This window comes from Oratosquilla oratoria, chromosome 19 (genome assembly GCF_046742065.1).
Source record: "Oratosquilla oratoria isolate Oo_2021 chromosome 19, ASM4674206v1, whole genome shotgun sequence".
In the NCBI taxonomy this organism is placed as follows: domain Eukaryota; kingdom Metazoa; phylum Arthropoda; class Malacostraca; order Stomatopoda; family Squillidae; genus Oratosquilla; species Oratosquilla oratoria.
Window position 1 is genome coordinate 49,304,070 of NC_134795.1, and position 13,572 is coordinate 49,317,641.

Here is a 13,572-nt window from a genome sequence, read left to right on the forward strand (position 1 = left end):
TGGAATTCAATTAACCATGCCCTTGGTCTAATTTGGTTGAGGCAGAGTACATTTTTTCAAACCTGGCAACTCTGAATATTCCATTGTGGAAATAGTCAATAGTCTTGCAACACTGCCTCTGACCCAGGGCAGTGGACAAGGTACAGGGATGACCCGTCATCCAGGAGGTGCTAAGATAAGAGGGAGGGTGGAGGGGGGTGGAGTGTATTTAGGGATGAAATGGGTGGGAATGGTTTTATGCCCTTTTTTTTTGGCTACCTCCCTTGTAAGGGGGAAAAAACCTTGGTATATGTATGTATGTATGTATGTATGTGGAAATTGTCAATAATTACAACACCACAACCGTATACAAAATATCCAGAAAACAAAATGAAAAGACGACTGACCTGAGACCATTTTGTTCACACCATGATCGTGTCCCACCCTGGTATTCTGCTGCACCCACAGCACAAAGAAGTACCATTACATCACCGAGTTTCTTGCAGTTGCCTATTCCAGCCCAGGATGTACGTAGTTTCTGCCAATTATTTCTTGTTGCTTAGAAAAAGACAGTCTCAATTAGTCACTATACGATAATCTTCCTGATCCAAGTAAGCACACCAATAATTTACTTTAGAATATATACAAAGTGTGCAAAGTGTGTGTGTGGAACAAGGAAGATGGGAGGAAATTGAAGGAAGGGTAGTGATGATGAAGCAAAGAAGCAAGTAGTCACAGATTGGTTACATAACAGGATGAGAGAATCATACAAGAGGTACAAAGAAATGAGAAGTAAAGCATAAAATAAAGGAGGCAAAAAGGAGAGCAGATGTGAAATAAGTAAGAGTACGAACAAATTTTGAAAGTAATAAAAATATATTTTGGAAGGAAATTAAGAGGAAGAGGAGGCAAATCAAGTAGAGAAGAAAAGGTAAAAGGTGCAGATGGAGAGATGATAATGGAAGAGATGGCAGTAATAGGAAGATGGGCATAATGGAAGAGATGGCAGTAATAGGAAGATGGGCAGAGTATTTTAGGGAGTTGCTAAATGTGAAGGAGGATGGGGGGAAAAGTAGTTGCAGTGGGAACCACTATGAAAATGACAGTGTGGAGTGAGGAAAATGGAGGAGAAATAAGGAAAGATGAGGTGAAAGCAGTTACTAAAATGATGAGAGCAGGTAAGGCACCTGAGTTGGATGGGTGTCATGCAGAGTGTATATGCATATGTATGTACAATACATACATGTTTCAGTCTATAGAAATATAAATGCCATTCCTTTATTACTGTATACAAACTTGAATATGCCTAACAAAATTCAAACCTTCTAACACATTGGTACTATTTTCATCACTGCTGTAATGAACACCAGATAATCTTAATTACATCTCCCTTAATTACATAAGATAAAACCAAGAGCACATTCAGGCCAGAACCCACCCATGAGTAGATTGGAACTGTCTGGAAATGGCAACAAATCATGTCAACTTTGCCACAGTATTAGAAGTAAATAATAATATCAGTTAATTCAGACAATTTTCAACCCTTTAGTAACTCACCCAACACATGATAATTACAGCATATCATACACACATTCATATACCAATGGCGTTTCCCCCCTTACAAAGGAGGCAGCCAAAATCAAAGACATAAATCCACTCCCACCCATTTCATCCCCACATACTCCACTCCCATTCACCACCCCTCCCTCCCTCTTTTCTTGGCTCCTGGATGACGGGTCATCCCTGCATCTCACCCACTGCCCTGGGTCAGAAGCAATGCAGCAAGACACAGCACATACACAGCAAGTCCTCTTCATTTAATCGATGAAACCCCCCTCTCCATTTCCTCATGCAGAAAAAGAGAAGATGGGTAGAAACCACTTCAGGTTGCATCAAAATATTATTCACACATACTCCCTCACCACTCATCCCCCACCCACTCTCATGCATCACAGCATCATCTATACAACCACTCTCCATTCACCCCTATCTTCTGTCTTCTCCCTTCTTCCCTAAACAGACATTACCCTTTTTTTTTCCAATGCCCCATTTACCCCATCCTTCTTATCCTTGGTCACCCCCTCATGTTCACTCCTTCCACATCTGCCTTCTACACCTCTTTTACTAATCTTTCTTCATTCATTCTTTCAATGATTCCAAACCATCACAATACTGTTTCCACCCTACCACCCAAATCCCTTTCCACCCCTGTTCTTCCCCTCACCTCATTTCTCACTCTTTCCAGCCAAGTAACCTTTACCATACTTCTCAGGCATTTCATAAACATATTTAAACTTTTCCTCTCTTCCTCTCTTATGTTCCATGTTTCTGCCCTGTACAGTTCTGTCAGCACAATCACCCCTTTGTAAAATCTCCTCTTAACATCCGTTCTCAATCTACATTTTACCTCCATCTCCACCACTCCTCCCTTTCCCACCACATGTGCCCCCAAGTATCTAAAATTATCAACTTCCTCCAGTCTCTCTCCATTAACATCTTTGATATGATACCTACATAGGCATCATAAGCTCTGAGTGGGTATACAAAGAAGTCGACATTGATGTCTTGATTATATTCATTTTGAAGTTGTAGTTGAGTGATCCCCAAATTCTGTCAACTGGTTTGATCATATTTTGTGTTTATTATTACTCAGAGTGAAAGAGAATGAATAATACAACAGTGATTTTATAATGAAAATAGTGTGATGCATTGTACATTAGGCATCTGATGCTGTGTGTGAAAATTTGACTTGTATTGAGGAGGTTAATACTAACTCCCAATTTCCTATCATCCTCTACCCTTGTAAATCTCATCACCTTACTTTTACCCACATTTACCTTCAACTTCCTTTTTTCACACACCTCCCCAAGCTCCATGACTAACTTCCTTAATCCCTCCTCTGATCCTGCTACAAGCACAATGTCATCAGCGAACAATAACTGGTTTATCTCCCACTTTTCTTCATTTTCTTTAAACATCTCCAATCCTCAGCCCATTACTCTTGCATTTACCTCTAACACCACCCTATCCATGTATAAATTGAACAGCCATGGCAACATATTACATCCCTGGTGAAGTCCCACCTTTAACTCAATCCATCCACTCATTCCGTTTCTAATTCTAACACAGGCTCTTCTTCTCTCATAAAAACTCTTGACTGCCCTTAACAGCTTTCCTCCTATCCCGTATATCTGCAATACCTCCCACAGTGCTTTCCTGTCTACCCTGTCATAAGCCTTTTCCAAATCCATAAAGATCCAAAGCATCCAGAAGGTGGTAAGATGGGAGGGAGGGTGGAGGGTAGTGGAGTGTATTTAGGGATGGAATGGGTGGGAATGATTTTATTCCTTTTTCTTTTTGGCTACCTCCCTTGTAAGGGGGAAAAAGCCTTGGTATATGTATGTATGTATGTATAAAGGTCCAAAAGACATCCTTACCTTTTCCTGAAGTTTTCTCACATATATGTCTTACCACAAAAATCTGATCCACACAACCCCTACCTTTCCTAAACCCACACTGTTCCTCACTAATTACTCCCTCTGTTCCTTTCCTCATCTTCTCAATCAAAACCCATCCATAAGCCTTCCAACTACACTTAACAAACTAATCCCTCTGAAACTACTACATTCACACTTGTCCCCTTTTCCCATGTAAACCGGGACTATACAGGCACTCCTCCAGTCCTCTGACATTCTAACCTCTTTTAAACAAACATTAAACAACCTCACTAGCCACTCCACCATCACTGTACCTCCCTTTTTTAGACACTCCACATGAAACCCACCTAACCCAGGTGCCTTACCTGCTCTAATCATTTTAATAACTGCTTTCACCTCATTTTTTCTTATTTCTCCTCCATTTTCCTCATTCATCACTACCATTTTCTTAGTGTTTCCCACTGCAACTACATTTCCCTCCCTTTCTACTTCACATTTAGCAACTCCCTAAAATACTCTCCCCATCTTCCTCTTACTGTCATCTCTTCTATCATCATCTTTCCATCTGCACCTTTTAGTTTTTCTTCTCTACTTGATTTGCCACCTCTTCCTCTCTCAATTTCCTTCCAAAGCATCTTTTTATTACTTTCAATATTTTCTGTCATACTCCCCCATTTCACATCTGCTCTCCTTTTTGCCTCCTTTATCTTATGTTTTACTTCTCTTTTCCTCATACCTCTCATATGATTCTCTCGTCCTATTTTGTAGCCAATCTGTGAATGCTCGTTTCCTATCTTCTACAACCTTGTATGCTCACTCACTACCTTTCCTTCTATTTCCTCCCCACCCTCCTTGTTCCACGCACCATCTTTGCACACCTTTTGAATCCCTCCTTGAAACATCCCCATTCCTTCTCCACTTCTAGTTCTATTCTATCCTTCACTCCCTCCCACTCTTCTATCAGCTTCTTGTACTCCTTCTCCTTTTCTTTCTCATTTAAGTAGTTTACTCTAAGCACCTCCCTACCTTCTGTCCTTTTCCTCTTTCTCCATCTATCCTCCACTTTAGAATTAACTTCCACCAAAAAATGATCTGATATTCCCCCATCCTCTCCCTTAGGAACATGTACTTCCAAACCTCTTCCTATTCATCTCCTGTTTACAACTATATAGTCCATTAGCCTCTTCAATACAAGTCAAATTCTCGAGCACAGCATCAAATTTCCGAGGTACAATGACTGATGCATCACAATACTCACATTATAAAATATATAGTCACTACTGTATTACTCATTCTCTTTCCCTGATTAATAATAAACACAGAAAATGTGATCAAGCCATTTCATAGAATTCGGGGTTTATTCAGCTACAACTACAAAATATAATAGACACCAACACCTGCATCCTTGTATACCCACTCATGCCTCATGATGCCTATTGAGCGGGGAATCGTAGGATGGAGACGGATAGTATAAAGACATGCTGTTCGTGGCTGGCTGGAAGCGTGTCGTGTGGGAAGAGGACAACACCCTGATCATTATATTGGTGCCAACGCGAAGGTTGAAGAAAGGAGGCAGAAATGCATTTAGATCGCTGCATCACTTACATCATTCACTGCACCAACCAACCCACCTCCACGAGACGTATCCATCGGACTGTCACTATCTGCACCATCGCGCCGGTTATTCGCCCCCTACCTACAGGAGAATTTCACCATCGCCCCGTCATCACACCAACCAATATCTGCACCATCGCGCCGGTTATTCGCCCCCTACCTACAGGAGAATTTCACCATCGCCCCGTCATTCGCCCCCTACCTGTAGGAGAATTTCATTGCCCCGTCATTCGCCCCCACCTGTACAAGGATTTGACCACACCAACCAATGTTACTCAAAGCAATTTCCCCTGCACCCGCCCAGTGACAGACAGACGCTGACGAATAGTCTCCAGACTACACGAATCGCGCTTACCTGCCTGCCTACAATCAATGCCTATGCGTGTATTTATGTATTTTATTAATTATTGACATTATTATAGTTTTTTATTCATTTATTATCCTGATTTTTTTTGCATCCGACCTAGATATGGACCAAACGGTCCCCTGTCGGCATGCTCCGCCTTTGTAATCCTTTGTAAAGAGGTTTAAGCGTAATCTCCACCCTTCCATCTACTACCCTCTCCCATGTGTACTTAGGCTTGACTTTCTCCCCAAACACTGTTCACTATCATTAACTCTCCACTATGATTTTTCCCTAGAACTCCACACTTCCCAACCACTCCATCTATTGGTTCATCTCCTACCCTAGCACTGAGATCTCCCAATACCACTACATTGACATTTCTCTCTAAACCCTCTATGCACTTATCTAAATCCATCCAAAAAAGCCTCCCTTTCCTCTACACTCTTCTCACTACCAAGACCATATGCACTTACAAAGACCCACATCTCCCTTCCCAGTTTAACCTTCATCCATATTAACCTCAAAGAAACCTCTTTCCATCACACACTCACCTATCTCTTCACTTACTAGTATAGCCACCCCTTCTCTCTCACATCCTCTCTTCACACCAGACACCCTTCCAACTACACTCCCAAACTCAAACTCACTCCTCCCTTTCAACTTAGATTCACTCACTGCTAATACATCCATCTTTCTTCTCACAAACATACATACATATACCAAAGGCTTTTTCCCCCTTACAAGGGAGGTAGCTATCTCACAAACATACATACATACATATACCAAGGCTTTTTCCCCCTTACAAGGGAAGTAGCCAAAAAGGACAAGGCATACAATCACTCCCACCCATTCCATCTCTGAATACACTCCACACCCCTCCACCCTCCCTCTCCTCTTAGCACCTCCCGGATGACGATCCCTGCACCTTGTCCACTGCTCTGGGTCAGAAGCAGTGTCGCAAGACACAGCACATCAACAGCAAGGCCGCTTCATTAAATCGGCAACCCCCCCTCTCCGTCCCCCCATGCATAAAGGAGAGGACGGGGAGAAATCCCTTTGGGCTGCGTCAAAAATTTGTTCACATATACTACCTCACCCCCCATCCCCCGGCCCATTCCACCTCATGCATCACAACATCATCCATATACAACCATTCTCCATTCACCCCTGTCTTCTGTCCTCTTACAAACATACTGCCTATATTTTTTATTTTACTTTCATCTGTACCGCATCCACTCGCATTAAAAGACCCAAACCTTAGGTTTCCAGTTGAAAAACTCCTCCCAAACTCTCTTATGCCTTATGTCTCCTTAGGGGCTACAGAGAGTAGATGCATAGTCCTATCCCCATTCCATTTTTGTTGCCTTTAATGACTCAAGTGGGAACACTGTGGCAGTATTCTTTCTCCCCTACCACAGTTTTCAGCAAAAAAGGAAGTGTATATTCAGAGAAGTGATACAGCAAAGTATCAAGACTGGGGGGGCAACATAACAGAGGCAGTCACAGTATGATAAAGTAACATCATTTCTCTATGAATAGAAATTTCCTCTATCACAAACAAAATGATGTGTGGCTCTGATCTGGAGGAGTACCCCATATAAACCCTGAAGTATCAGTTGTATGCTACTGAGTAGATTTTTACTTCACAATAACATGCAGCCAATAACCCAGATGGGAACAGCATATCAAAATCTTATCAACTACCTTCTTCTTCTTTGTTGAGGGGAATTTCAACAAGAACTTCCTGCACAGTGAGAGCAGAAACAATGGCAACTGTATATGGAAGTAGGCTATGCTGGTAACTGAGGGCCAACATCTTGCCAAATCGAGGACTAAGTGGGAAAGCAGACATTGCCTTCCCCAGTTCTGTTACTTGTGTTATATCTGAAACAAGAATGGTCTCATAATACTGGTAATAATATAGAAAAACATTTGATGCTAAGTATAGATATACAGGGTGTTTAGGATAAATCTAATAATTTTTTTTTATTTTTCATCTTCTGTCATTTCAGAACCATTTGAAGAATTTAATAGTGATCAAGTGCAACAGATAGTTGATTCGTACTATTGGTGGGTGTGAGAGCTAGAGAGTATGGATGACTAGAAAGCACCAGAATATTGGAAGAGAGTGACCTGCATCATGGTGATTCATGCCAGATTAAAAAATTCAGAAATCTTAGCTACAGCTCAGTCCTCCTTGAATAACATGAAGGCCGTGAGATATAAGCTGGAGAATTGCAACGGAGAAGTGGAAGCAGTGGCTAGCAGGAAGGATAATAGCAGGCATTCTGACTGTCTGCATAACGAAATTCATCGAGAAGCTGCAAAAAAGGTGTGGCAAGATCCAGGCAATACAATGCAGACCTTGGCCAGAGAAATGGGCATTGGAGTGGCGACTATGAAGAAAGCACTGAACAAGGATCTTTGCTACTCCTCATACAAGAGGCACAAAGTCCAACAACTCACCACCAAGGCCTTATGAAAGCCAAGAAACTCCTCAACAAGGTCAAACATCCAGCTGAGCTGAAGATGCTCTTGTTCTTCTCAAACGAGAAGAACTTCTGCCAGGCCCAGTTGCACAACACGTGGCTAGTCTACAGACCACACGAAATCCTGTGCTTCATGAAGACCAACTTCCCTCAAAATGTGATGGTCTTTGGTTGCGTTTCCAGCAAAGGTCATGTCATGCCACCCCACATCTTTGAAGAAGGACTCAGACTTACTTCAGATGGCTATAACAAGTTGCTGTCCACTGTTGTCAAGTGCTGGGTAGAGAGGGTGGCTGCGGGATGACCATACGTGTGGCAGCAGGACTCAGCTGCTTGTCACACCTCCCGAAAAACCCAGAAGTGGCTGTCTAAGAACTTCTACGACTTACCAGTCCCAATATCTGGCCCCTCAACTTGTCTGACAGCAACCCCATGGACTATTATGTGTGGGGCACAGTTGAAAAGACACCAATGGTACCATCTGCAACACCAAGGACGAGCTGATTGCCACGATCAAACTGGTGTTCATGCGTCTTTCGAAGGACACCATGAAGGCAGTGTGCTGCAGGTTCAAGTCCTGCCTGGAGGCTGTGGTGGAGGCTCCGGGCGGCTTCTTTAAGTGTTTGGCAGAAGATCCCCTAAGAGATGCACTTTGAATTTTGAGAATACATAAATTTTTGGCCAAGGTATGACGTTTTTCTTTCCTTTTCAAAAAAGTGTCAAATTTATCCCGAACACTCTGTACAAATATATATATATATATATATATATATATATATATATATATACATACATACATATACCAAGGCTTTTTCCCCCTTACAAGGGAGATAGCCAAAAAGGAAAAGGCATAAAATAATTTCCACCCATTCCATCCCTGAATACACTCCACACCCCTCCACCCTCCCTCTCATACATACAGCATAGCATGTATACAAACTCTGAGATTATATCACCCATCAAAAGACAAACCCACTTTATAGTTAACTGCAAAAACAATGTTTTGAAAACAGTGCGATAGTCCAAGTTGGTATAATTTGCAGCCAACTGAACATTGAAGCAACTCCATCCCTGACACTTGTTTACATGTTGATCTTTCAATTATAATTTAGCTAGAATCCAAAGCACTAAGACACAAGTCCAATCACACAGATTTTAATGAACTGGAAGATTGGTAAATGTGTACTTAATCCACGTTTAAACTTATATGTCATTTCCCTAGCTATGTCAGAACTACTGACAAATGGACCTTCTAATTCTTACATTCAAGTTTGAATATAAACAAACACAAAAGAGTAAAATAAAGCGCTACTTACCAGCAATCTGTCCAAGATTTTTCTCTTTATAAAAATATTTTCCTTTTTTGACATCCTCAAGTGCTCCAAGGGTTTTCAGCCTCCGTAAACTATGCTGAACCTAATGAAAATATGAGATCAACTTACATGTTAGAATGAGGTCCCTGCACACACTTCATTTAGCCACACAGTGGTTACAGTACTGTGATAGGTGCCTTATTTCATGGACTGGCCAGGGAACAGCACAGAATAGGCCTGGCTACAGAATTAAACTACCCTAGATGAAACCATCCCTGCCTGCACGTTATTGTGGCTAAATAGGATACAGCTGATACTTTAGGGTCTACATGGAGCACCCCTACGGACCAAAGCCACATATAATTTTGTCTGTGACAGAGGAAATCTCTGTTCGTACAGAAATGATGATACTTTATTATACTGCCATTGTCCCTCCATTATGCTGTCCCCCTACCCCTTGTTACTGTCCTGCACCATTTCTCTGAATATTCATTTCCTTTTTTTTGCCTAACCCTGTGGCAGGGAAAAGAATACTGCCACCAAATCTTCCCACTTCAGTTGTGCGAGGCAACAAAAAACAGAATGGGGATAGGGCTATGCATTCTTCTCCCTGTAGCCCCAAAGGGGACATTCCTAAAAAAAATAAAGGCATAAGAGGGTCTAGGAGTTTTCCAACCAGTATGCTAAGGTTTGGGTCTTTTAATGTGCATGGATGTGGTACAGATGAGAGTGAAAGGGAAGAAATGGGCATTAAGTTTGTGAAAAGAATTATGGATATGTTGGCAGTGAGTGAAACTAAGTTGAGAGGGAGGGGTGAGTGTGAGTTTGGAAGTGTAGTTGGGAGGTTCTCCAGAGTGAAGAGATGATGAGGGAGAGAAGGGGTGGCTATACTAGTAAGTGAAGAGATAGGTAAGAGTGTAGTGGAGTGGAAGGAGCTTTCTTCAAGGTTAATGTGGATGAAGGTCAAACTGGGAAGGGAGATGTGGGTTTTTTGTAAGTGCATATGGGCCTGGTAGTGAGAAAAGGTAGAGGAAAGGGAAGCTTTTTGGATGGATTTAAATGAGTGCACAGAGGGATTAGGGAGAAATGTTAATGTAGTGGTATTGGAAGACCTCAATACAAGGGTAGGAAATGAACCAATAGATGGAGTGGTTGGGAAATGTGGAGTTCTAGGTGAAAATATTAGTGGAGAGTTGATGGTGGAGATGTGTTGAGAGTTGATGATAGCAAATACAGTGTTTAAGAAGAAAGTCAAGCATAAGTACACATGGGAGAGGGTGGTGGATGGGAGGGTGGTAGATTGGGGGTTAATGGACAATACAGTGGTAACCAGGAGATTAATAGGAAGATTTAAGGATATACATGTTCTAAGGGGAGAGAGTGGGGGAATATCAGATCATTTTTTGGTGGAAGGTAAATGAGAGTGGAAGATACATGGAGAAAGAGGAAATGAATAGAAGGTATGGAGGTGCTTAGAGTGAACTGTTTAAATGAGGAAAAAAAGGAGAAGTATAAGAAGAAGCTGAGAGAGGAGTGGGAGGAAGTGAAGGATAGAGTAGAACTAGGAGTGGAGGAAGAATGGGGATGGTTCAAGGAGGGAGTCACAAGGTGTGCAAAGATAGTGTGTGGAACAAGGAGGATGAGAGGAAATAGAAGGAAGGGTGGTGAGTGGTGGGATGAGGAAGAAAAGAAGCAAGCTTTCACAGATTGGTTACAAAATAGGACAAGGGAATCATATGACAGATACATTGAAAAGAGAAGAGAATTAAAGCAAACAATAAAGGAGGAAAAGAGGAGAGCAGATGTGAAATGGGGTAAGAGTACGACAGAAAATTTTGAAAGTAATAAAAAGATGTTTTGGAAAGAAATTAAGAGAGGAAGAGGAGGCGAATCAAGTAGAGAAGAAAAGGTAAAAGGTGCAGATGGAGAGATGATAATGGAAGAGAGAGCAGTAACAGAAAGATGGGCAGAGTATTTTAGGGAATTGCTAAATGTGAAGGAGGATAGGGAGGGAAAGGTAGTTGCAGTGAGAAGCACTACCAAAATGACTGTGATGAGTGAGGAAAATGGAGGAGAAATAAGGAAAGATGAAGTGAAGGCAGTTGTTAAGATGATGAGTGCAGGTAACGCATCTGGGTTGCATGGATGTCATACAGAATGTCTGAAAAAAAGAGGTACAGTGATGGATGGTGGACTGGCTGGTGAGGTTATTTAATGTTTAAGAAATGGTAGTGCCAGACGACTGGAGGAGTGACTGTATAGTTCCACTTTACAAGGGAAAAGGGGACAAGTGTGAGTGTAGTAGTTTCAGAGGGATCAGCTTGTTAAGTGTAGTTGGGAAGGCTTATGGGAGGGTCTTGATTGAGAGGATTAGGAGAGGAACAGAGGGAGTAATTGGTGAGGAGTAGTGTGGGTTTAGGACAGGTAGGGGTTGCATAGATCAGATTTTTGTAGTAAGACTGATATGTGAGAAAGCTATGGGAAAAGGAAAGGATTTTTTTTGGCTTTTATGGATTTGGAAAAGGCTTATGACAGGGTAGAAAGGCACTGTGGGAGGTATTGCAGATATATGGGATAGAAAGAAAACTTTTAAGAGTAGTCAAGAGTTTTTACAAGATGAGTAGCGCTTGTGTTAAAATTAGAAATGGAGAGAGTGGGTGGTTTGAGGTAAAGGTGGGACTTTGTCAGGGATGTGTTATGTCACCCTGGCTGTACAATTTATACATGGATGGGGTGGTGTGAGAGGTAAATACAAGGGTAGTGGGTAAGGAATTGGAGATGGCTAAAGAAAATAGAGAAAAGTGGGAGATAACCCAGCTGTTTTTTGCTGATGACACTGTGCTTGTAGCAGGATCAGAGAAGGGATTGAGGAAGTTGGTGACAGAGTTTGGGAAGGTGTGCAAAAGAAGGTAGTTGAAGATAAATGCATATGGAAGGCAGATGTGGAAGGAGTGAACATGAGGGGGCGACCTAGGATGAGATGGATGGATGGGATGAAAGGGACATTGGGGAAGAGGGCAATGTCTGTTGAGGAAGGACAGGAGAGGACAGAAGACAGGGGTGAATGGAGAATGGTTGTATATGGATGATATTGTGATGCATGAGGTGGAATGGGTAGGGGGATGGGGGGTGAGGTAGTATGTGTGAGAAAAATATGACGTAGCCCGAAGGGATTTCTCCTCCATCTTCTCCTTTTCTGCATGAGGGGACGGAGAGGGGGGTCATCGATTTAATGAAGCGGCCTTGCTGTGGATGTGCTGTGTCTTCAGACACTGCCTCTGACCCAGGACAGTGGACAAGGTGCAGGGATAATCCGTCATCCAGGAGGTGCCAAGATAAGAGGGAGGGTGGAGGGTAGATAGAAGTGGAGTGTATTAGGGATGGAATGGGTGGGAATGGCTTTTATGCCTGTTTCTTTTTGGCTACCTCCCTTGTCAGGGGGAAAAAGCCTTTGGTATATGTATGTATGTATGTATGTAAAAGTAAGGTGATAAGATATACAAGGGGAGAAAGTGGCAGCACAATGGAAGTGAGTATTAAGGGAGAGAGACTGGAGAAGTGGATTGTTTTAGATACTCGGGTGCAAATGTGGCAGAAGAGGGAGGAGTTGAGATGGAGATAGAACATAGATTGAGAGAAGTAAATGCCTGGAGGGATTAAAAAGTGTAATGAGAAATAGACATTTGGGAATGGATGCTAAGAGGAGATTGTATGGAGTGATTGTGCCGACAGCACTGTAAATGGCAGAAACATGGAACATAAGAGAGGAAGAGAGGAGGAGTTTGAATGTGTTTGAGATGAGATGCCTAAGAAATATGATAGGGGTTACTAGGCTAGATAGAGTGAGAAATGAGGAGTTGAGGAGGAGAACGGGAGTGGAAAGGGAGTTGGGAGATAGGGATGATGAAAGAGTATTGGGATGGTTTGGATACATGGAAATAATGAGTGAAGAAAGATTAGTAAAAGAGGTGTGGAAAGCAGAGTTGGAAGGAGTGAACATGAGGGGGTGACCTAGGCTGAGATGGATGGATGCGTTAAAAGGGGCATTGGGAAAGAGGGAAATGTCTGTTGAGGAAGGTTGTGTATGAATGATGCTGTGATGCATGGAAGGGAGTGGGTGGGGGATGAGGGGTGAGGGAGTATGTGTGAGAAATAAATTGATGCAGCCTGAAGGGATTTCTCCCCATCTTCTTTTCTGCATGCGGGGATGGAGAGGAGGGTCACCAAATTAATGAGGTGGCCTTGCTGTGGATGTGCTGTGTCTTGAGACACTGCTCCTGACCCAGGGCAGTGAGCAAGATGCAGGGATGACCCGTCATCCAGGAGATGCCAAGATAAGAGGGAGGGAAGAAGGTATAGGAGAGTGGAGCATGTTGGAGATGGAATGGGTGGGA

General features: G+C 42.4%; 1 protein-coding gene across 2 annotated transcripts in view; it reads right to left on the reverse strand.

The window, feature by feature from the left end:
• Nucleotides 1-13,572, reverse strand: part of kz (putative ATP-dependent RNA helicase kurz) — a 50,408-nt gene that overhangs the window by 19,590 nt on the left and 17,246 nt on the right. For both annotated transcript variants that reach the window (XM_076202960.1, XM_076202961.1), the window contains exons 12-14: nucleotides 9,182-9,281; nucleotides 7,081-7,260; nucleotides 387-537 (exon numbers count right to left, since the gene is read on the reverse strand). In XM_076202960.1, coding sequence (XP_076059075.1) covers nucleotides 387-537; nucleotides 7,081-7,260; nucleotides 9,182-9,281 — 431 coding nt within the window. The remainder of the gene's footprint in view (nucleotides 1-386; nucleotides 538-7,080; nucleotides 7,261-9,181; nucleotides 9,282-13,572) is intronic.